A 24,106-nucleotide genomic window follows, 5' to 3' on the forward strand; every position below is an offset into this window, starting at 1 on the left:
CTAAAGACACCGCTTCCATATACTATTTTTACTCCTTTTGTTGTTTTTTTTTAATTAAACACTAAGATCCAAAATAAAAGCTCACTCAAATAATTAAACTTTTCTGATATCTACACCCTCATTTTAACTCACACATCTTATATTAAATAATAAAATAAACACACAATTCAATTCAGAATTATTAAAATTCACATATACAGATAAAATGAAAAACTCAATCCTCACAGAATTTGGGTATTGAATAATTGAAGTCGTTTAAATAAATAGATTTTTGGATATATATAATGGTTTATAATACTACTTAAAATTTCCCACTAATATAAGAAAAGCCAATTCTGTCACATTTCATAGAGTTATTTTCACATCCTTTAGAATAAGCATATAATTTATATACTTATCTGAATTTAAAGGTGTTTATTAGGTTAGAGTTAATCGGAAGGGATCTAACTCTCTCTCTCTCTTTCTCTCTCCTACACCATTGTCTGTTCTTAAAAATCTCGATCTCTGCACATTGTCCTCTCCCTTTCTCAGTTTTGTGATCATGCATCTTCTTAAACTTCAACAGTAAGAGACAGATACCAGTTTGCATGAACGATATATCACTATCACAACACATCATCATTCATCATCATCTTCTTCTTCTTCTTCTACCATGGCCTTTCCACCTTCTCACAGCTTCACGTTTCACACTCACGAACAAGATCACCACCACCTCCCTTCAACCTCTCTCAACTCCTTCCCCTTACCACCCCAACACTTTCAAGGTTCATTCATCTCTTTCTGTCGCAGTACATATATATATTCTTTGTTGTTGAATTGAAACTCATATTTCACTTTGGAGTTAGATAACATTATACGCAAGTATATACATATTCTCTTTTCTTGATTTTCGTGTTCAATTTCTATACCCTTTTACTCTCTGTGGATATGCTATCAGAAAATTGGGTTTTGTCTTAATGTTGCAGGGGTTGCACCACCATTGATGTTGAAGCGGTCCATGTCGTTTTCAGGCATTGAGAACAAGTGCGATGAGGTGAATGGAGATGATGAGTTATCCGACGATGGGAACTTTCAGTGTGGGGAGAAGAAAAAGAGGCTGAATTTGGAACAGGTGAAGGCTCTAGAGAAGAGTTTTGAGTTGGGGAACAAGCTTGAGCCAGAAAGGAAAGTGCAGTTAGCTAAGGCTTTGGGGTTGCAACCAAGACAAATTGCCATATGGTTTCAGAATAGAAGGGCCAGATGGAAAACCAAGCAATTGGAGAAGGAATACGAAGCACTCAAGAAGCAGTTTGAGGCAGCTAAGGTTGATAATGATGTTCTTAAGAGTCAGAATCAGAAACTACAGGCAGAGGTAATAATAATGGTTTTTTAGCTTGCTTCAAATTTGTGTTTGGATCAATCATTCAACTTTCCATAATGGTCTCTTTTTGGATCTAAGTAATAATAAAGTGTTTGGTGAAATGGATCAAGGGGAACATGAACTTAATTACTGATCAGAATCTAGGGGTCAGTGTTACTGAACTCTTGTTCTTGATCTTGATTCAGATATCTGTATGTGTAGTATGATTCCACTATTAAAATATTCGTTCTTGGTAGGATTCTTCTACTTTTGGAAAGAAAAGCATAAGTTTGCATTATTCCTCTTCTATTTTTCTTCCAAAAATTTAAATTTTGTTCCTCACTTTCCTCTACACATATATGCATTCTCGTCATTGACTTGATATGGAATTCAATTTGTTATATTCTGTGAGTAGAGTTTTTCTACTCCTCATGTTTCTTTGGCTTTATAAGAAAAGGAAAATCTTTCCATGTTTTGAGTTTTGGTGCGTTTCATTTACTTCTGAAACCCCATTTCCTATATTGCATCACTATATGTAACACAGTAGTGATGGCCAGTAACTTTTTAAAGTGACTGGTTCCCACATTAACTATTTTCTTCTATAAATTGGTCATTAATTTGGTGAAGAATCTGCGTCATTGTCAGGTCCCATACCTGTAACAAGTTGCAACGTGTTTCTTTTATGCAACGTGTTTTATTTTTTACCACGATTTGCAGACACATTGCACAGGATCCAAGTAATGTTTTAAGCTTTTAACATACTAGTATATGTTATATATGCTACTTGATATCTTTACTTTTTTTTACATTTTTTTCACTATATATCAATGTTTGCAGTTACAAGCAGTAAAAAGTAGGGGTTGGTGTGAAAATGGAATAATGAGACTTAAGAAAGAAGGTGAGGGTTCATGGAGCAATGGAAGTGATAACAGCTCAGACATTAATTTAGAACTCTCAAGAGCACCAGTTTTGAACAACCCTACATCTTGTCAAGCACCCTTTCCCACCAGCATCACTCAGATCCTTCAATATTCGTCAAAACCAGATTTTCATGATGATGACTTCTGCAACGTGATTCACAACATTGATGCACACCAAAACTTTTGGCCCTGGCCTGGTCAACAGAACCACCATTTCCATTGACCTATAAATGATTTGAGGATCTATCATACAACATTTTTCCTTAAGTTTTTTTTTTTTTTTTTTGCATTATTATTTATATGCTGTAGATTGGTGTATAAAGTCTGAACAGATTAAATGTATGTAGAGTCGGTGGACTTTAAGCAGTGCAATTTCTTTCCCATAGACATTATTGTTCCATACACATTATTGTATTGAAAAACATAAAATAATATTTACGTTAGGCAGAGAAGTAAAAAAAGAAAATATTAATTGAGTTATGGCACATGTGCCTCCTAAGTGGATTTCCAGCTCTGCAGTGCAGTGTGGACCATGCATAATTAAAAACTGGATTCTCTGTTTCTCTTCTTTAAGCACATATTTTATTACATATTGGTACTTTGCAATCTTGACATTGAGATCATGTTGTGGAAAAATGCATGCAAAGCTCACCATAATCAGTGTAACCATGGAGATTCAAAAGGATTATCTCTCATCTATATATACGGGTTGAAAAAAGAGCGAATCTAGCTTGCAGTAGTTGATTAAGAAGAACATTACCAAAATCAGGAAAAAGAGTAATGCAACACAGTCCAAGAAGCAATAATTTATGTCCAACTGTTCCTACATCAACTTACTGTTATATAGTAATTTTATATATTGTATATTATTTTGTATAAGTTTGATAATATTTCTTTTTTACACTATTTTGAATATTATATATATATATATATATATATATATTAACTTATTAGAAAATATTCTATATTTATGTAGCAGAAGTTTGAAACCACAAACAGAAAGACTTGTATATGTACTTTGCATGTGCTAAACAATTAAAAATCTACCATCATTATGGCATTTCAGAATTGTTGGAAAAAGCACTTGTGTTGTTTATGTTTATAAATATCTTAAAATTTTATGACAAACAAAACAAATATTGAATAATTACGCCCAAAATTGATGATGAAAAACTACACCTACATCTCCAAATCGTTGCATGTACCTTATTGAAAGAGAAAAGTTGTAAAATATGTGTTTATAAAACAGACCGGCCACAATCTAAATAAATTCAGAAAATATAAATAATATTTTCTAATCAAGAATTCTCTCTCAATCTCTTTTCTACATTGTTTGAATATTATTTTAAATGTCTATAACATAATGTTATTTATACATGTACGCAAACTTTATAATTCTCACATTTTATTTTATAATTTTGATGCAATCCTTTTATCTGTTTTTTTCCCTAAAAAAATGCTTTTCCATAGAATTTGTTCTACATTATCAAGTTCAACAAAATCTCTCGTTTGAAGATTAATTTTAATTTGTCTCGACTTCTCGATCAATGCAATAATTTTGTTTTATATGCTATTCTATTAGGTCAATTGAAAATTGATACCTCAATTAATAAATGATTAACAATTTTGTCAACATGTTTAATGTTTATAAGGTTATGTTAGCACCCAATCCTCATTTAAAGATATGATGAAATGATAATGTAGGCTAATATGTTTTATTCTAGAATGAAATATTGAATTTTTTATTAGATGTTTCACACTCTGATTATCCCTAGCAAAACACTTATCTAGATAAATCCTAACTTTGTTAATAAATCTTGAAGTCATTATCAATTCTTTATTGACTTTTATTGCTGTTATATACTCATTCTCTGCGGTGGATGGAACAACTATCTTTTGTATCTGCTATATCCAACTAACCGTTTTAGTAACAACAATAAAAATACATTAAGTGGTATTTCTTCAATGATCAGCTTCATTTAATTCTAATTTACTAAAATACAAATACTTCTTGTAGTGTCTTGTAATACCTCAAAATCCATTTAAATGTTTTAGGGAGAAGTAATATTTTCCTTAACTTCTTGATTCTTTAGTGCATTTTTGTATAGATTTGTTTTTCATAATTTTAACACTAGATTGTCTTTTAGTTATGAGAATAACTATGATGATTCTTAGACCTGGAATATTGGATTATGGGTGTTACACAATCTTTTTCCTATCTCATATTATTTAGAAGGTTTAATTAGTTAAATAATATCTATTTTCTCAGATATATCAGTTTAATATTTATTATTAAAAATATGTTAATTAAGTTTCAACTTTTAAAAAAATATCTCTTTGTGAAATCAAGAGCAGGTAGAAAAGAAATGTGAGGGAGAATGCGTTGAGATAACAGTGGTTGGGTTAATCTTCTTATCCTTTGAAAAATCAAAGATGGCACTCTCAACTATGCCCATTCAAATACCTCCAAAATCTAACCTTTCTTCCTGCACTTCGTCAGAGTACTGATTTTGATTAAAAAACAAAAGTGAAGAAGAAAAACCCCTATATAACTATTTTTTATTTTAGCCAACTTTCACCTACTCTCCCTCTCTTGTCAGAATCATCTCTTCTTGAATGATTTTCGTTGTCCCCACAAAACATTCAGAACTGAATCAAATAATTTATGCTATTTTGGAATATATACTACAAATTAATCAATTTCAATCGCTACAATTTCAATTTCAATGTCCTTAAAATTATATATATAATTCGTCTCATTTTATCCAATTAATTCTTTGTTAGTTCATTGAAAGAGTACTAAACTCTGCTCATTACAAGAAAATTAACCTTAAGATACGCCTAACGATTAAAGGTCCACATTAATGAATAAACGTCGGTTACAAGAGAAGATTAATTTTTAATTAAAATAATTTAACATTGATAAACTCAATGTTGATATGCTTTTATTTTAAATAAATTTAACTTAATTTTTAATATTAGTGTAACTTATGTTGACGTGATTAATGTTAATGACATATAGTAATTTCATAAAAAGTTTCAGTACGTAGAACACTTCCGTCTCCAACAAAAGATAAAATACAAACAAATAGTAAAAAGAAATTTTAGTATATGAAAGATATGTATTTGTATGAAGGAGATATTGTTGATGAAAGAGATGTGTGGTACATCCTATATGTGGTACGCGTGTTGAAACACTCAATTTCATGTGTATTAAAATTTCGAGTTTTCTTGAAACACTCATTTTAAAAATTAGTTAATTTCTTCATATAATTGGAGTTATAGTAAAACATTGCGGTCAATTGGGCGAAAATTGTTGTTAATTTTAGTCTTTGTTCATTTTTTACTTGAAAGTTTATACAATTTAAGATGGATTTATTAGTGTTTTATCGAAAGAATATTAATAGAAAATTTACTCATTTTATCTACTTAAAATCTTAAAATTATAGGAGTTTGATAATTTCTCCTTCATACTCTAAAGGCAGCTTCTTTATGTATTTTTATAAATTTCTCCCTGCATCTTTACATACAAAATGTTTTTTGTTCTTTTAAGATTATGTAATAGTTAAAAATGACTTTTTTAGATTGTATAATTTAAAAGTTAAATGACTTCGGAATTTTACAATCTAAAAACTATTTTCTTAACTCTTTTCAATCTTTGAAAGTCATTTTGAACTTTTAAGTTTCACAATCCGTAAGTCATTTAACAAACAAATTGCTAAAAGTTATTTGATTTTAAAATCCAAAAAGAATAAAAGTTATTTTTTTATATAAAATACAGGGTCAAATCTATGGAAGCAGGAAGATGTCGCATGCTCTGAATTAAAAAATAAGCATTATCTGTAGGGCCAAACTAATATACTCCTTCTATACCTATAAACATAACATATAAATTTTAAAAGTATTCTTTATTTATCTATTTTTTATTTTTATAAATCCAATGCTTCAAAAAAGAAATGACACTCCCTAGTTGTGATCTAAAAAATAGAGTATTGGGAGTATGTATTATATGTTCACCCACTCCCATCAACATTCACATATTAGCTCAGGGAAGATGATCAACTACCAATTTCATTCATCTCTCTTCAACAATTCTACACTACCAAATTAATCTTTGAATAATCAAATTTCTTACCAAATCTATCATATTTTACATGACAAATACATTGGACCATGCACTCTACGATTTTATAACTACTTATAAAAGAAAATAAAAATAAAAATGTCTACTTGCTTTTTTCATAAATTTACTTTATATACAAATAAAAAATAGATTTTAAACTAATAATTTCTTTTACTAATTAATTTATGTTTTACAGATGAGTTTTTAAAAAGCATCTGCAAAAAAAAAAAATTATATAATAAGCCATTTTGAAAGTTTATTATAATCATATAAGGTAAAGTTGCTTCTACAAAATGTAAGAAAAGCAATACACATATTTTGACTTTTACAAAACCGTAGGAATTTCAAGAGAGGTTTTTTACAAAGAAAGAAAACACGTCATCGTACATTGTTAAACAATGAAAAGTGAAGGAAAATTGCAATACATATTCCATGAAAGTAAGTATATAGTATATTTTTCTTTTTCATTTTGTTACACCTAACTGTTTAAGAAAACAACTAATCCATTCAAACGTGTGTTCCGATAACATTCTATTACGTACGACAATTTCAGGTGGCTGTCGTTGGTCGGTCACTCTTACCCTGCCGTGTTCGTATCAAAATAGAACAAACCTATCATTTTTAAAGGTAAATTCAACATTGCTTTTACCTAGTAAAAATTCTTTGTGTTCAGTTTCTCACCCTATATATATTCCTGCTCAATTCTCAGGTGATTAAATTGCACTTTCATCTCTCTTTCTGAACGTTAACCAAAAATATATAGTAATATGGAACACCTAAATGAGGAGCAAGATGAACCAGTTAGCCCTATGGGACAATACTTCAATAGTTCTGCGCTATGCATATATATTGTTGGAGTTTTGGAATTTGAAGTTCCCATTCATGACTTGCAAACCTTCACTCTCATTAAAGATGTTTTCCTTCCCATCAATCCACGCTTCTCTTCCATCATGGTTCTCTCTCTTTCACTGTTTCATTTATTTTCATGTCTGTTTATATTAGGATTATTCATGGTTTATGAAACTTATGAAACCAGGTCCAAGATAAAGATGGAGAGAAACGATGGAAGCAAGTTGAAGTCAATTTGAAACATCATGTGCAGTTTCCGAAATTCCCTAAAGGGAAAACAGTGGAATCTTACGACAAGTTTTTTCATGACTATTTATCGAACATAGCAATGGAGCAATTACCACAAAGCAGACCCTTGTGGGAAATTCATGTGATCAACTACCCCTCTAAAGATGCATGTGGCAGTATAATATTTAAGCTTCACCATGCTCTTGGAGATGGTTATTCTCTGGTTGGTGCTCTTCTTTCTTGTCTGCAACGAGCAGATGACCCTTCTCTTCCATTGTCGTTTCCTACTCTGAGACCACCAAAGCCACAATTATCATCAACTAAAAGCTTCTGGAGAAGATTTTCTTGGATGTTCTCTTCTGCCATAAACACTGCCTCAGATTTTGGATGGAGTGTGCTGAAGAGTAGCATCATGAGTGACGATAAAACACCAATAAGGTCTGGAGATGAAGGAACCGAATTTCGCCCAATTTCCATATCAACTATGGATTTCTCCATTGACCATATCAAGAACATCAAGTCCAGCCTCCGAGTGGTATTAATTCCTTATTTAATCTTTAATTCTTCATTTATAAAGTTTACCACTTTATAAATGCTCATACGTACGTCACTTCTGTTACAGAAAATACTTTTCAGTATCCATGCATATATGTACATCCAAAAAAAATAATTATTTTATGAAGAAAAATAATATTTTCACAACTAATCCAAATGTATAACAATGTATCACGGTTCTTTTATCAAAAAGAGACATGCATAGTAGTACCTGGGCTTGTTTGCTGTCGGGCTCTATAGTTTACATGTAACAATTAACAACAGTAAATTATATCATGGAAATGAATGTACACATATTTTTTAAGTCACAGGAAAATAAGTGATGTACCTTTTCATGAAATTAATTTTATATCTCAGTTGCAAATCGATTTGAATATTTTCTTTTACATAGTTTAAAATAAGCTATGGGATTAAATACCATTTTAATTTTTTAATTTTCAGTAAAAATTAAAATTAATATTTTTTAAATTTTAAATTAATTTAGTTCTTATTTTTAAACATACATTAATTTAGTCCTTTTAATTAAACTTTATTAAGTTTATTTGATATTTTAATGTGTTTTTCGGTGAATGTTAAAGTGAAAATATATCAAATGGTATAAACAACTCAAATGCTATCATAAAATACTTTTAAAATGTCAAATAAATTTAACAAAAATTAGTTGAAAAAAAATTAAATTTACGTATTTCTAAGATTATGGAATAAACTGGATCAAATTTTTTAAGAGGACAAAAAGATATGTTTAAAAGAGTTACCCACGTAGTTAATTAGTTGCAATACTTAAAACATTTGCTCTTGAAATCTAGTTGTGCCTCAAAGTTTGTAGGAAAAATATACATGCATGACTGTCATTGAAAAGTTTCAATAAGGACATGTTTCTTATACACAAAACTTGTTTTGACATAAATTATGTGCTTACAAGAAACATAAAAAATGAGAAATTAATACATGATATCATAATTATCTTTATGTTCAAATAATATTGATAGCACACACACTCTCTCTCTATTTATATATATATATATATATATATATATATATATATATATATATATATATATATATATATATATAGTATGTGCAGATTAAAGACATTTAATAATCATTATCTGATTTTGTAATGGCAGACTATAAACGATGTGATCACTGGAATGGTGTTCTATGGGACCAGGTTATATATGCAAGACATGGACTTGAAGTCAAAAACAGCAGATTCCACTGCATTGGTCTTGTTGAATACCAGAAACATAGAAGGTTACCAAACAATAAATGACATGCTCAACAGCAAAGCCAAGGGTCCATGGGGGAATAAAATTTCCTTTTTGCATGTCCCAATACCAAAATTAAATCAAAACACAATGTCAAACCCTCTACATTTCATTTGGGACTCCCATAATATAATCAAGAGAAAGAAACAATCTCTAGCTGTTGCCCTCACTGGAACTCTTTTGGACATGGAGAACAAATTCAGAGGACAAGAGGTTGGTATCATTATATATAGCTCCTTAAATTGAATGTTATATATATATATACGTTCTTCCATTCAGTGCTTTTAGCTCTTTTTTTTTTCTTAACTTAATGTAATTATTGTATTTGCCTTTATAATTTTGTTACAGGCAGTAGCAAAACACCTTCGAGGGACAGTAATGAATTCAAGTGCAGTGATTTCAAGCTTGGTTGGACCAACACAACAAATGTCTTTAGCTAATCATCCTGTTAAGGGCTTGTATTTCACATTGGCCGGTGGACCTGAGGTTAGAACAAGTTGCAGTGAACACAAATATTTCATCATATTATGAAATTTTCTTGATGAAACAAATCAAATAACAGTTTTCATAAACTTGATTTCTTTATTTTAACCAGAAGATTTAGATGTAGTGAAGTTATATGCGTGAGCTCTATTTAAACATCATTGAACTATGTGTGCATTGCAGAGTCTTGCCATTTCAGTTATGAGCTATGTGGGAGTGCTTAGAATCACCCTAAAGACAGAAAAGGACTTCATAGATGAAGAGAAATTGAAGGCATGCATACAAAGTGCCTTTCAGATGATACTCAAAGCAGCTACAGAAAATTCCTGACAGAGCAATACAGAAGTCAAAATTCTTACATTATTTATTTTGAGGAATTGGAATTGCTTTGTTTTAATTTTTTTTGTACAAGTATCATGTCATTATTTCTTGGGTTTCATGAACACCTTAATTCATTAATCAATATGATGTGTGTATGCTCTGAAACTTCATAAAGGAGGTCTACTCATCCATGTGGATTTTCCGTATGAAGTTATGTTTTTCTACTATTCGCCATGCCTCAGTTAATAAATGCAAATTTTCTTGTTATGGTAAAATCGAGTTTTGATTCTTTGTTGATTTTCTTATATAGACCTGCATATGAAAACTCAGCACTGACGAAGAATAAAGAGAGCAAGTATTTTCATATTGTTCACATAGACAAAATATTGATACTAGTATAACCGACAATTAAGTATATCACTTTACAGAAATCAGATTTTGAGTACCCTACACAATTGACATCATTTTTCTCATATATTATCTGTATTACAATGTTGTGCTTAGTAAAGCAATTTTGGTAGAATTGTATTCCAATGCTTTAGATATCACATATATTATCACTGAGCAATATTCTAGAATTTTCTATGTATGTTTTTTCTATTTTCGCGTTGGTGGCAAAATCAGTATTTGTTATATTTATTCATTATAGATGGGGTGTCTGATTTGTTTTCTGGAAATAACCTGCACTACATTAAAATATTGTCGTTAAAAAAAATGACAAACTTTCAAATTCAATCCATATTGTCAACGTCATTTTGGCAGACTTTAATTACGTTTGTCGCCCCGTTAATTACAAACATTCTTGTCCTCTTTTAATTTTATTATCTTTATTATATTTTTAATAAATATAATATGTATGATATTATATTAATAAATAATTTATTGTAATATTATTAAATTAATATACAAAATAAATTTATATTTATTAAAAATAAAATAAAATTAATGAAAAAAAAATAAAAAATAAATATTAATGGATAGAAAAAAAAGAGAAGATAGTTTTATAAAAAATATGTAAAATTAACATTTAATTTTTAAAAATTTAACAAATAATTATATTATAAAGAGTAAAATTAAAATTATGAGATATGGAAAAAAAGTTAAATTTATGAATTAATTTAAATTCATATCTTTTAAAATTTAATTAAGTTTACATCTGAGAAATTTTCGTGTATTTAATATTCAAAATATATTTATTTTTATATAGCTATTTTGTCATTTGATTTTTATTGTTAATAAGATGATGTCAAATTATATATATATATATATATATTGCTGATAAAAAATGGTTAGGTGCAATATTTGTTTTAACAGCAAAAAGTAAATATAGTAAATAGGAGATCCTCTTTTATTAGCACTTTCCCACTTATGGTAAAATTAGTCATTGTGTTATCAATCATAAGTTTAATTGATTTAGTTACATAGATTTAACTGATTTTTAATTTTGCTTAAGACATGAATAATAATTTTCAAGCTCACAAGACTCGCTATATAAAAATCTACTGAATGAAATTATTGAATCTATAATCTTTGTCGTATTAGACAACAGCGGTGGTGCAAACATATTGGACAATAAATGCTAAGGTTACGTTATTTAATTTTCGGTGACATGTAGTTAACAGTTAGCCAGCAATATTCGGTGGCGTTTGGTGAACCTAATTCAAAGTATAAATGTTTGGACAAACAGTTCTTAAAAGAATTTCATCAATCCCATCTTTAATTTTAATTTATTTTTCTCTTGCGTATAATCCTCTGATTTTTTTTATTAAACATGTTTACCTTTTAAAATTAGAGTTAAAAGATTTTAATCGGAAGTGCAAACCTTACTACTTGCATCCATCGTTATTCCATTTGAAAATACATAGTCTTTATGTCTGAAATCACACGAGCTGCTTTTTCCGAATATATGAACACCCAATGGATATATTTTGACTTAATTTGAAAGTGCCGCCGGAAATATTTAGTTATTGTTTGAAAAGGAAAAAGCCACCATAAAAGGTTAAACAAACAAAAATAAACGCAAATTTTAATTTATATTTGAGAAATATTTTTTCTACAGTTTCTTTTCTTCTTTTTAAAAGAAAAGAAAAACAGTGTACGAAAAAAATATTATTACTACTTTTATTATAATAGAAAGCAATGTCCGTAGTATATGATAAATGATAATTGATAAATCTATATTTAAGTATGAGTCTTAAAGATATTATTAAACGTATATAAACATATTAGAAGTTTTTTTCTTAAAGAAAAAAACTATCTAATTATGTCAAAAAGGTAATACTTCAACATTTAAATGGATTATGGTTTGTCATTAACATTGTGTACTTGTTTACGTAATAATGAATTGTTGGTTCTCATGTATATCTGTCATTTCTTGCTCCATGCCTTTTGTTCTTATCAAAGTAAAACTTACTCATTTCAATGGTAACTTAAAACAATCTAAGGTCACTCTGGCACGTCTTTATCGCTTGCTTTTCGTCCTCACCTTCGTTCTGTGTACTATATATATGGTTTATTTCCCTCTTGAAGTTGTCAAAAATTTCACAGAAGGTATACTATGGAACACCAAAAAGAGGAGCTAGCAGAACCAGTTAGTCCTGTGGGACAATACTTCAACAGCTCTGTGCTCTGCATATACATTATTGGAGTTTTAGAATTCGAAGTTCCAATAGATGACTTGCAAACATACGCTCTTCTCCAAGATGTTTTCCTTCCCATCAATCCACGCTTCTCCTCCATCATGGTTCTCTCTTTTTCTTCCTTACTACACTGTTTCACTTATTTTCATGTGCATGTGATGTGTAAGAACATTACAATATACTATACATACCAGGTTTACCTTTCATCATTTCTGAAATTTGCACTAATCACATGGTTACCAGGTTCAAGATAAAAATGGAGAGAAACAATGGAAGAAAGTTGATGTGAACTTGAAAGACCATGTGAACATCCCCATATTCCCCGAAGGAAAAACAGTGGAATTGCATGACAAATATTTCCATGACTATTTATCAAGCATAGCAATGGAGCAGTTACCACAAAGCAGACCCTTATGGGAAATTCACATGATCAACTACCCTACAAGTGATGCATGTAGCACTTTAATATTTAAGCTTCACCATGCACTTGGTGATGGCTATTCTCTCATGGGTGCACTTCTTTCTTGTCTGCACCGAGCTGATGACCCTTTTCTTCCCTTGTCCTTTCCTTCTCTCAAACAATCTAAACCAGAACCTTCCACTAAAAGCTTCTGCAGAAAACTCTCTTACATGTTGTCCTCTGCCTTCAACACTGTCTCAGATTTTGGATGGAGTGTGTTGAAGAGCAGCATCATCAGTGATGATAGAACACCAATAAGGTTCGGAGATGACGGAGCCGATTTTCAACCAATTTCCATATCAAGCATCACATTCTCCATTCACCATATCAAGGACATCAAATCCAGACTTGGAGTGGTATGAAAACAATTTCTGGTTGTTTAACTTTATCTTTGACTTTATCCATACATATAGTCTTATTGGATCGCCTACTTGTCAGAGTACACACAAGTATTTTCAATATTCAACTTTTGCTGGTAGAACTGGTTGGATCTTATAATTTGTCTTTTGCTATGTGTGTGTCAATAAAAAATGTTACATATCTAATTACATTCCATAATGCTTCCATCATGCAATAAAACAACCTTACCATGTAACCACTACTTTCTATGAATCTTGGTCCATCACTATCTTCAAATCATTGACATTGTATCATTATTTGCTTTTTTGAAAAAACTTGTATTACCAATTGCAGACTATAAACGATGTTATCACTGGAATTGTCTTCTATGGGACTCGATTATATATGCAAGATATTGATTCCAAATCCAAAAGCTCACACTCCACGGCATTAGTATTACTGAATACGAGAAACATTGAAGGGTATCAGTCAATCAACGATATGCTGAATACTAAAGCCAAGGGTCCATGGGGGAACAAAATTACCTTCTTGCATGTTCCGATACCAAAATTAAATGAGACCAGAACTTCTACCCCTCTTGAATTTATTCGGGATTCACATAACATTATCAAGAGGAAGAAACAATCTCTGGGTGTTGTTCTCACTGGAACACTTTTGGACATAGAGGGCAAACTGAGAGGACAAGAGGTTGGTAGAATATTTGGTTACTTAACTTGAATTTGATCATGATGCTGTTACTTACATTTTTCCTACCAATAATCTGTGAATGGTACAATTGTTAAGTTAGTTCTTGTTGTTGCAGGCAGTAGCTAAACGCATTCGTGGCACATTGACAAAATCAAGTGCAGTGATTTCAAATTTGGTTGGACCAGTACAACAAATGGCTTTAGCTAACCATCCTGTGAAAGGCTTGTACTTCACATTGGCTGGTGGACCTGAGGTATCTTCAATCAATCCCTTTCATTTTTCAACTAATCATATCAGTATGTGAGAATCTGAATTGATTCTTAATTTCCTTTTCTAGATACCAAAAATAAATTTTATATTTTCTAGTAGCCAAAACTGGAATGAATGACACTTTAAGAAGGAAAGTTTTTATCTCTTCACTCCTTGACTTGATTGCTGTGATACAAAAGCACCATTTAATTGTATTTGCAGAGTCTGGTCATTTCGATCATGAGTTACATGGAAGTGATAAAAGTTACCCTCAAAACGGAAAAAGACTTCATAGACGAACAGAAATTAAAGTCGTGCATGCAGAGTGCATTTGAGATGATTCTCCAAGCAGCCATGGAAATTCCTCTCGAAACAAAATGCTAGTGTGCTCCCTCACCAACTCTGAAGGTCAAAAATCTATTATTTGGTTTGGATCGTTGTAAACAACATGGAACTGCTTAATGCGAAATCAGAGAGAGAGAAATACATTAATTATACATATTATTCCCAGGATTTATCAACGCCTTCAATTGCTTTTCTTGAATATTTGTCGTGTGTATGTTATGGAAATTAATAGAAGAAGCCCACCTTGGGATTTGTTGTATATATTTTCTTGTATCTGTCAGCAGTGATTGGTAAAACTACCATTTCTATGGTAGTTTTGCTCAACAAAAAAACCTCACCTACGTAATCGTCGAAAACTTGTTATAATAATTTTTATATAATTAATATATAATGCTATTAATTTTTTTTTTTTTACACATATGTCTGTACATGGAGAAAAAGAGAGATCATTATATAAATTGTCATACATCTGATAACTTCTCAGTACAGACAGAGTCACTTCTGAGAGAGATACTTTTGTAAATTGTACTCACACGAAGTCATAATCCTTACCAATTGTCCCCTAAATAGGGATAGAGAAGACTTCCATGATGATACACTCATTATAACTATGTGTAATAAAGTGATAACAATTCATAATTTTATATGTATTTTTAAAATAATTATTATGAAATTGTCATAAATCTTAAATTTGTACTTTATAACATCAAAAGCCTCCCAGATATTTATTTCTTAAATGAATTTGAGAGTTAATTTAAGAAAGAAAAAAAAATCATCCACCAATTGGTTTCGCCTAAGTTGACTAAATCCTCGTAACATGGTGTGTTTCAGCCAACAACTTTGACTGTCAACGCAACAGCTGTTTAATCCTTCATTACAGCGACAAATAACAAGAAAATAGTTTTTTTAAGAAATTAGAAAAAAAAAAGTCACTGGTATTGGATTGGGGTCTTCTTCCACATTCTTATGAGAAAAAAAACATTGTAGTTTGTGGAAAAAAAATTCTTAATTTATCATGATAGATTTTTACTTTTTAATAAAAATGTCGCAAGGTTGTCAAATATTAAAATAAACAATGTATGCACCTGTAATATTTAATAAAATGAATTGATGACATATACTATAATATGACTATTCAAAATTTTTAAATAAATAAATTATATTTTCTTTTGTCTTTTTCCGTGTTTATAGTTAACTTTTTTATTTTTACTAAATCTCATACTCAAATCCATAAGTAGATTCTTACGCACCACCAATTATGGAGAGAACACTAAATTATTCATTGTAATGGCCACAAGTATGGACGAAATCCAGGTTCATAAATGTTACACTGATTTAGCGAGGTAAACTGAAATTGGGAGAAACATGACTCCTCTTGCGTCTCTCTAAACTAATAGTGAGTTTTGGTGGAAAACTTGAAGAGCATATAGTGCTTGTAAGGCTTTTCTGGGGTCACAATTGTCGAAGGAAAATTAGGACGATTCACAGAATCAGGGAAGGCCTGAGTCTCCAAACACAGTCCTGCATGAGCATTGTATACATATCCACCTTTCCCCTTCACATTCTTGATATAGTTACCACTGTAAAACTGCAAACCAGGAGCGTTTGTGTACAGTTCAAAAACTCTTCCAGATTTCTTATCCTGCACTATAGCTGCTAGCTTCCTCTTTTTTCCCTTCTCAGCATCCAGCACATAGTTTATGTCATAACCTTTGGTTTCAGCCAGTTGGTTGATCCTGCTTCCAATACTCTGTGGCTTAAGGAAATCATAAGCTGTTCCTTTCACAGAAGCAAATTTTCCTGTGGGAATGAGTTTGCTGTCAACAACTGTGATTTGTGAACCAAATATCTGCACAACCTCGTTCAGAATGTTGCCACTGTTTTGGCCTCCTAGGTTCCAGTAAACATGGTTGGCCAAGTTCAACGGAGTTGCTTTGTTCAGAGCTTTTCCTTTCATAAGTATAACCAATTGGTTTTTCCCAGTTAGAATGTAGCTCACACTTACAATAACATCACCAGGGAACCCTGAAACACAAATATCAGAATTTCTAACTGTCAGAAATTATTTAGCTCACACTTACCCCTCTAAAATAAATTGATCTTTTACTTTAATCATTTAGAACTTAGAAGCAATCAAAAGAGTGATACTATGGCTTACCTTCTTCACCATCTACACTGTGGTAACTGAAAGTGATTCTAGGACTTGGACCTTCCTTTTGATACCTTTCCACTTTCCAAAGAACATCACCAAATCCTCTGGATCCACCTAACAAATAGGACAGACAGAACACTCTGGTAAAAATAATATACGACAACTAAGGTATAAATTCTTTGTTAAGGTCTTTTTCACTTATGTTGAACATACCATGAAGTGTATTGTTTCCTTCATTAGCAACTAATTTGTAATGGGTTCCATGTAGAGTAAACTGAGCTCCACCAATTCTGTTGGCAACCCGGCCAACAGTAGCACCAAAATATGTTGTATCATTCTGCAAACAGTTGGCATGCAATAACTTGGTCACAATTTATCCACTATATGTGAGACATGTTAGGTGGAAACAAAAAGAACAAACATTGTGGTATATAAATCCTGTGTTTGGTAGGGTTAAGTTGGAAACAAAAGGAAAATTGAGTTGAAAAGAAAGCATAAATGTTACTAGTTCTGCACAACACAACTCTGACTTCCACCAAGTAACTTTTAGTAATGGCGCAGTACCCTGGTGTAAAATGTTTTAAGGCCACACGTGCATCACGTGACTTGTGGCCATCTTTTTCCGAATTCATAGATAAACCTTATCTACGGATTTGGGAAAAATTATCTGATAAGGGGCACTTCACCTACTACCCTTAGTGCGTCCTTGCTACGATATCAGAAGAATAATTATTTTTGGAAACTTCTATATACCCTTTTTGATGATGATTCTTTGTGAAAATCTTTCTAAACCATACTACCACTAAACTAGTGCAATATATACTATTCTCCATCTTAAATTACTATAATTTAACTGAATAATCCTTTTTAAATTAAATAGTATTTATATTTTTTAATAAAATATTAACCTTTTTACTTTATGCAATCCTCCATATAAAGTAATGAAGAATTTTTACTCAGAAAAAAATATTTATTCGAAATTTATTTTAATAAAAACTACATTATTAATCTATTTATAAAACTTTAACTGCAATCATTATATTATTTAACCATAAGAACAAATTACTATTATTTTAATTAATTTTGGTCATTAGTGCAACCACCATGATTATACCTTGAAACATCATTGCAACCCAATATTCCAGGGGATCGCACAATGCCTTTATAACTTCCTCAGATCTAACCTACACCTATCTGAATGCAACACTCAACATACCTTGTTGTCAACTTGTCATTACTTGTATGCTACTTTTCTTCATTATAAAATAGCTAGTTAGATACACTACATACAGTGGAAGCATCACTTGTAGAATTTTAATTTTTCAAATTAAAAATTTAATCAAATTAAAATTTTATCTACAATCACGAAATAGCAAAATGATTTTGAAGAAATAAAAAAATAATAATATAAGCGAATACATTTTTATATACAGCTGGGGGAGGTAAATATGACAAATATGTATATGTGGAAATGTCAGATGGAAACAACAACTAGAAAAGGGACATTGAAAATTAAAAAACGCAATCCCTTTCTGTATTAAAAAATTGACTTATACGTACGTGGACCCTTTCTTTCCATGAACTGACACAAACTTCAAAGCTATCTTAATATAGTGAAATTTATTAATAACTCTTCAAACTAAATAATAGTATTATTCTCTAAATTATATAACTAAATAATTTAACCTAAAAGTAATTCGTTTTTACATTGGACTCAAGTGGTGACTAGGACTCTGGGGATAGCGACAAACTATACTCCAAATCTTAGCCAACCAAGCAAATTTTTTTTTTTTTTTTGCTAAACAAAAGTATTCATAGCTATCACATGTTTGAATAAATCCAAGTTGTTGAACACGAGAATATTGTAGCCTTGCAGAAGAGAAGAAATCACAGAAGGTAGCAAAGTCTGAAATCACAATAATCAAGAAATACAGATGAGAGTGGACTCACAGTGTAATCCTTAACAGAATCGTATCCAAGAACAACATCACCCAACTTTCCTGAACACAGAAGACAGAGAAATAAGGAAAATAAAGAAGAAAAATCATGATTTGAAGTTTGGAGCAGTGAATTATACCATTCTTATCAGGAAGGAGAAGGGACACAATTGATGCACCCCAGTTGGTGACCTTCAAAGAAAGTTCACCTTTCTTGAGCTCAAATATTTTTATATTTTCCTTCTCAACAACAGAGCCATTGACAGAGCCAGAAGCTCCTAAGAAGAGACTCAGCAGGAAGAAAAAGAGCTTGATCATTTTTGTTGCAGAGGGATTTGGTATGAAGCAAGAATGAGAAGAAGAGATTGTAATGTAGTAGGAGGGAGAGAAAGGAATAATGATGGGGAGTGAAGGGGAAAAATGAAAGGCAGTGGGTGAGAGTGTCACACAGCACTTCACTGTTTTCAGCTTAAGACCAGAGTTTATATGATACTCTGACTAGGCTTGTGTTTTGGGCCATGTGGACCTATGTATTAATTTGTCCTGGCCCTAAGTCAATGAATTTATTTGTTAAGGTTATCTTTTCAACATCTAAGAATCATTTAATTAATTAAAGCTTAGAAAATAAAATAATTTAAAAGGATAAAGTGATAATCAGAATATTAGGCAATTCAAACTCAACACACTTGGAAATAAAGTTATAACAAATATATTATCAAATCTGCTTTTATACGTAGGAATAGAACATATATTAAAAGCTTACAACAACGTGTCTTGCTTAATTAATCGGGTTAGATTCCTTGTTTTTATCAAGAACTTTTTGTTTTTATTTCAATAATTGTCTGTAAACCTATACATAAGTTCTTTTTGAGACCATGCTAATTTGAAGGCAAAGCTAAAACCTTTGACCAAGGAAGAAATGAAAAGAAAAATCAACGGCAAAAACCTGCTTCCAAATAGGCTTTTTCTTCCTACACCCTATAATTTCTAAATGCATCCCCATAATTTTGAAAATGATCATGTATCTTTTGTAAAAAAATGACATCTAGATTATTTGTTATGAAATTGTTCCAAAACAAGTTTTCTATAAGTTTATAACATAATTTTTGGAATAAAATTTCCAGAATAAGATTTTTAAGCTTTGTGAAACACATGTATTCTAAAATAAACTTTTGAAAACAAAGTTTCAAAAACAAGCTTTCCAAAATATATATGATATATTTTGAAATGAGATTTCCAAAATAGATTTTCCAGAATAAAATTTTGAAAATACATAAAATACATTTTAGAACGAGCTTTTAAAACAAAATTTCTCATACAAACTTTTCAAAACATAAATCATAACTTTTGGAACGGACAATCTTTTCAAAATGAGCTCTCTCATCTTCTTTCTCTTAAAGCACTTGGAAACTAAGGTGGAGCATGCGAGGGCGTATTAGCGACAACTGTAGTGGTGTAATGAGAAAGAGTATTTTAGTCTTATTTCTACGTTAGTATGGCGCAAGAGTTAGTAATAATGTGAGTGCATAAAGAAAATGCCTCCAAAATTGCAATATGATTGTTTCTGGTGTGAACCTTTGAGCTGCCCATTGTTTTAAAAAATGGATAACTGCTTCCTGCACCTCCATACATTTATCCCTGTGCGCCAGTATTTTAAAAAGAATCATTTTTTATCTTTTTTGTATAATCTCAAAATAAAAATAACTTTCGAATTCTGCGATTCTTCATTAAATCATTTGACTTCTGAATTAGATAATTTAAAAGTTATTTTTAACTTCCAAATTATACGGTCTAGAAGTTTTCTTTTAAGAAAAAAATTTGCTTAGGTAGAACGCAGTGGGAAATTTATGAAGATGTATCACAATTTTTGAGATGGGCTCCAGTCCCCAAATATCTATTATTTGGTAATACACACAAACATCTACACATTAATGTAGACATCAAAATCTATATATTTTGGACACAAATTATTTTAACACTACTCTTTTTTTCATTATCATTTCATAGTATCTTTCACTACTATTTATTTTCTCTTTCTTCTAAAAATACAAAAGTTAACTTTTGTTAAAACTATTTTACCTTTATACAAATCATCGAAGGGTCGTCAAATGGTGTTAAATGACTTTTTCCATATATTTTTACCCATTAATGCAAATTTAAAGTTTATACATAAACAATAATTGTACCAGGTCTCATTTAACATCCAAATTATCATAAGGGCACTTCAATATATATATATATATATATATATATATATATATATATATATATATATATAATATTAAGACAATAGCATTACAAAACACATGTGGTACAAAACTCCAATTTCACAGTAGATCATGTTGTTTTGTGCCCATCTTATTCAGAAATAAAAACCATAAAACATGACATCATATGATCATGCGTCTTTATTTGGGTCACTAACCACAGAATTTTGGCTTAGACACAAAAGGAAAAAAGCGAAGTTCCAGCAGTAAAATTTCCAATATTCAATCCAAAGCCTACCTTATATCCATTCCCAACATATATGCACCCATCACTGACAGACAAGCCACCGTACACCGATGATCCTGTCTCATACGACCACAAAATACTACCTGTCTCAGCGTTAATTGCATAAATAGGTCCTTTTATATCTACGGATCCTGCAAACACAATGCCATTAGCTACAGAAACAGGTCCAAAAGCAGAGGCATTACTAGGGTTTTCTGTGGACCACAAGATCTTCCCACTCTTTGTCTCCATTGCCACCCACCCTCCACTTCTTGTAGTCTTCTTCGATGGTTTCAGGGTGAAGTTCTTGCGATCAGAATTAGCAATGTTAGTGTAAACCCTTTCTATGTCACTCGCTGCTCCCCATATTGCACCTCCCGCAACCCCTCCTGGTCCAGCTTCCTACACAAAATCAAACTTTCCAATGTTACGTACCATGATGTATATTAAATAATTCCTAAGGTTTTCAACATTCTTAATTAATGCTTAAAACCCTAACCGTGGACCAAACTAGGTTGCCGTCATCACGGTGCAAAGCCCAAGCAAAACCACTCTTTTGCACAGCAACAACAACATCTTGTTTTGTTTTGTTGACATCAATTGTGAGAACGATTGGTGCCTCCCCGAAATCAGCATCTGGGTTGGGACCAGGTGGACAATTAGGTGTTGACAAATTGCTGCATGAAACGAACCACACATCGTACCCTCCGAATTGGCGGTACCATTTGATTTTTCCATCATCCAAGTCAAGTGCGAGGATTGAATCAGAGTGATTTTCTGGCTCAACACAGCGATCAGGGTGAGTGGGTTGTGTTTCGTTATTTTCTTTTTCTTGACATTGACGTATTTCCAAAGGGGCAGAATACAAGTTTCCAGTGGCAATATATATATGGTTCCTTGATGCATCGATGGAAGGGCTACTTCCCCATACAGCTGCTCCAGCATATTCTCCTTTTTCTCCATGATTATCAGGTAGCAGGAAGGTTTGCCACAAAATGGCACCAGATTTAATATCTAGCTTTAAGAAGCTTCCTCGAAAGGTGCAACATTCTTCAGGTGTCAGACCTTCTTCTTGTGAAGATGTTCCCACATAATAAGCCCTGTATACATTTGCAACTTCATGTGCAATCACTACTTTTACATTGATTCTTTAAGGTGGTTTTTTTGTGTGTGTCTGTGATCATTTTCTTTACATAAACGACACTAGAAAGTTACTCGTCTGTGTTGGTTATTCCTCCAAGTAAATCTAGCTCATCATTCAATCAATTTGAATTTATATGAAAATTTGATTCTATCATTTTAGATTTTGTGTTTTTCATTAAACAAGTCACAACCTACTTATAATATTTTAATATTTACATTATATACCCATGCATCATATTATAATTGGCATACCAATTAGTTGTCAACTTCCAAAGAATTGATTATGTATAATATATATACCATTTTTCGGAGACCACGTCCCCGATAAATTAAATATAATTCAATGATATGGAAAGAAACGTTGAACATTGTACACTAATTTGTGAAATACTTTTCATAGTCATACAACCAAAAGTCAATGTTTTTCTTTGGTTGACTTTTGTGCTTTCATCATTTAGAAACATAGTTATGATAATATCTGGTAGTATATTTTAAAACATAAATGCATATTATTTAACATCTCAGTTAAATCACAATATATTTTAGGGATGAGTTTGGGAAAAAAAAAATTAAAAATAGAAATGAAAAGTTAAACTGTGGAACAAAACGTTATAACTGACCCGTTGTAGTAGGTTCCAGACGTGGAGATAGCACTTGTGTTATGACTGTCCAAACGTGTGTTCCAAACTAACTCTCCCGTGGATCTTTTGAGAGCAATAACAAGTGCAGGACCATATATTCCAAACAACACAAGACCATGGTCTGCAATAGTTGGTGTTGCTCTTGACACAGTCCAGTTGACACCTGGCACAAACCCTGTTGCACTTACACCCGTTAGATTCTGCAAGTTCTGCTTCCACACCAGAGATCCATCTTCGGTTCTCACCGCATAAATGTTTCCATTCCACGACGGAAAGTAGAGTATTCCATCAAAAATAGCTGGAGTTGCAGTTATGTCTTGGCCCGCTTTGAACTTCCACTTCAAACTTAAGTTCGAAACAGTTTCAACGCTGATCTTTTTCTCCATGCTCGCGTATCTTCTGTTGTATATATCCCCACCATGGTTCAACCAGTTTTCTGTCTTTTCTGTTGCTCTGAATGTCTCCTAAAACAACCACTCAACGATATATAGTAAGTTCAGCTTAAGTAGATCAAAATCAATTGTAGGAAACAAATTAAAGTTAACATGGTAGCTCTTACATCAGAAGCTTCCGATAATGAACTTGTTAGTAGGCATATTACAAGCATGCAAATTGTAAAACATGTGATTTTCTCGAACTGTGCCATGATGTTATGAAGTTGGAGGTTTGTAATTGTAACCTTCAGGACTTTCCTAGGATATATATATCATTTATACTATGTATGAAATGTATGAATGTGTAGTCGTTATTTTATTCGAAAAATGTTTTTTTTACACATTATACACATATAATTCAGTTTTAGAGTATTTTAGTTAAGTTAACTTTTATATTTATGAAGAAAAAGAAATTGAAAAATAAAATAATAAATATAAAATATGTATATAAATTTGTTGGTGTAAAAGGAACAATATCAT

General features: G+C 31.4%; 5 protein-coding genes across 5 annotated transcripts; 3 read left to right on the forward strand and 2 right to left on the reverse strand.

The window, feature by feature from the left end:
- Positions 1-419: 419 nt before the first annotated feature.
- Positions 420-2,644, forward strand: LOC114183941 (homeobox-leucine zipper protein HAT7-like). The gene is made up of 3 exons (XM_028071142.2): positions 420-764; positions 966-1,351; positions 2,177-2,644. Exons 1-3 carry the CDS (start codon positions 653-655, stop codon positions 2,480-2,482), a joined length of 804 nt encoding a protein of 267 aa, XP_027926943.1. The 5' UTR covers positions 420-652; the 3' UTR covers positions 2,483-2,644.
- A 4,269-nt stretch (positions 2,645-6,913) lies between these two features.
- Positions 6,914-10,350, forward strand: LOC114185696 (medium-chain-alcohol O-fatty-acyltransferase-like). Its single transcript, XM_028073567.2, has 6 exons — positions 6,914-7,009; positions 7,092-7,335; positions 7,419-7,994; positions 9,142-9,495; positions 9,631-9,768; positions 9,949-10,350. Exons 2-6 carry the CDS (start codon positions 7,150-7,152, stop codon positions 10,093-10,095), a joined length of 1,401 nt encoding a protein of 466 aa, XP_027929368.1. The 5' UTR covers positions 6,914-7,009; positions 7,092-7,149; the 3' UTR covers positions 10,096-10,350.
- A 2,252-nt stretch (positions 10,351-12,602) lies between these two features.
- On the forward strand, positions 12,603-15,085 carry LOC114183837 (wax ester synthase/diacylglycerol acyltransferase 11-like). The gene is made up of 5 exons (XM_028070992.2): positions 12,603-12,829; positions 12,969-13,541; positions 13,879-14,232; positions 14,348-14,485; positions 14,704-15,085. The coding sequence occupies exons 1-5, from the start codon at positions 12,644-12,646 to the stop codon at positions 14,863-14,865; spliced, it is 1,413 nt and encodes a 470-aa protein (XP_027926793.1). The 5' UTR covers positions 12,603-12,643; the 3' UTR covers positions 14,866-15,085.
- Positions 15,086-16,082: 997 nt separating this feature from the next.
- LOC114183005 (uncharacterized) lies at positions 16,083-19,366 on the reverse strand. Its single transcript, XM_028069828.2, has 5 exons — positions 19,056-19,366; positions 18,929-18,978; positions 17,192-17,315; positions 16,985-17,092; positions 16,083-16,851 (listed from the first exon to the last, which is right to left on the reverse strand). The coding sequence occupies exons 1-5, from the start codon at positions 19,231-19,233 to the stop codon at positions 16,217-16,219; spliced, it is 1,095 nt and encodes a 364-aa protein (XP_027925629.1). The 5' UTR covers positions 19,234-19,366; the 3' UTR covers positions 16,083-16,216.
- Positions 19,367-21,197: 1,831 nt separating this feature from the next.
- On the reverse strand, positions 21,198-23,880 carry LOC114183812 (uncharacterized). The gene is made up of 4 exons (XM_028070961.2): positions 23,752-23,880; positions 23,172-23,656; positions 21,908-22,508; positions 21,198-21,810 (listed from the first exon to the last, which is right to left on the reverse strand). Exons 1-4 carry the CDS (start codon positions 23,836-23,838, stop codon positions 21,355-21,357), a joined length of 1,629 nt encoding a protein of 542 aa, XP_027926762.1. The 5' UTR covers positions 23,839-23,880; the 3' UTR covers positions 21,198-21,354.
- Positions 23,881-24,106: the final 226 nt, after the last annotated feature.

The sequence above is a fragment of the Vigna unguiculata genome, chromosome 5 (genome assembly GCF_037176805.1).
Source record: "Vigna unguiculata cultivar grain cowpea cultivar isolate G323 ecotype 2 chromosome 5, ASM3717680v1, whole genome shotgun sequence".
Lineage (NCBI taxonomy): Eukaryota > Viridiplantae > Streptophyta > Magnoliopsida > Fabales > Fabaceae > Vigna > Vigna unguiculata.

What these genes read in the sequence shown, in the direction of transcription:
- LOC114183941 (XM_028071142.2), top strand. Translation starts at nt 653, where the DNA reads ATGGCCTTTCCACCTTCTCACAGCTTCACGTTTCACACTCACGAACAA. An exon ending in ACCACCCCAACACTTTCAAG is followed by an intron (nt 765 to 965) that starts GTTCATTCATCT and finishes TTAATGTTGCAG; the next exon opens with GGGTTGCACCACCATTGATG. An exon ending in ATCAGAAACTACAGGCAGAG is followed by an intron (nt 1,352 to 2,176) that starts GTAATAATAATG and finishes CAATGTTTGCAG; the next exon opens with TTACAAGCAGTAAAAAGTAG.
- LOC114185696 (XM_028073567.2), top strand. Translation starts at nt 7,150, where the DNA reads ATGGAACACCTAAATGAGGAGCAAGATGAACCAGTTAGCCCTATGGGA. An exon ending in ACAAATTCAGAGGACAAGAG is followed by an intron (nt 9,496 to 9,630) that starts GTTGGTATCATT and finishes ATTTTGTTACAG; the next exon opens with GCAGTAGCAAAACACCTTCG. An exon ending in CATTGGCCGGTGGACCTGAG is followed by an intron (nt 9,769 to 9,948) that starts GTTAGAACAAGT and finishes TGTGCATTGCAG; the next exon opens with AGTCTTGCCATTTCAGTTAT.
- LOC114183837 (XM_028070992.2), top strand. Translation starts at nt 12,644, where the DNA reads ATGGAACACCAAAAAGAGGAGCTAGCAGAACCAGTTAGTCCTGTGGGA. An exon ending in TCAAATCCAGACTTGGAGTG is followed by an intron (nt 13,542 to 13,878) that starts GTATGAAAACAA and finishes TACCAATTGCAG; the next exon opens with ACTATAAACGATGTTATCAC. An exon ending in GCAAACTGAGAGGACAAGAG is followed by an intron (nt 14,233 to 14,347) that starts GTTGGTAGAATA and finishes TTGTTGTTGCAG; the next exon opens with GCAGTAGCTAAACGCATTCG.
- LOC114183005 (XM_028069828.2), bottom strand. Translation starts at nt 19,233, where the DNA reads ATGATCAAGCTCTTTTTCTTCCTGCTGAGTCTCTTCTTAGGAGCTTCT. An exon ending in ATTCTGTTAAGGATTACACT is followed by an intron (nt 17,316 to 18,928) that starts GTGAGTCCACTC and finishes AACTGTTTGCAG; the next exon opens with AATGATACAACATATTTTGG. An exon ending in CAGTGTAGATGGTGAAGAAG is followed by an intron (nt 16,852 to 16,984) that starts GTAAGCCATAGT and finishes TTTGTGTTTCAG; the next exon opens with GGTTCCCTGGTGATGTTATT.
- LOC114183812 (XM_028070961.2), bottom strand. Translation starts at nt 23,838, where the DNA reads ATGGCACAGTTCGAGAAAATCACATGTTTTACAATTTGCATGCTTGTA. An exon ending in CATTATCGGAAGCTTCTGAT is followed by an intron (nt 23,657 to 23,751) that starts GTAAGAGCTACC and finishes TGGTTGTTTTAG; the next exon opens with GAGACATTCAGAGCAACAGA. An exon ending in GCAACCTAGTTTGGTCCACG is followed by an intron (nt 21,811 to 21,907) that starts GTTAGGGTTTTA and finishes GATTTTGTGTAG; the next exon opens with GAAGCTGGACCAGGAGGGGT.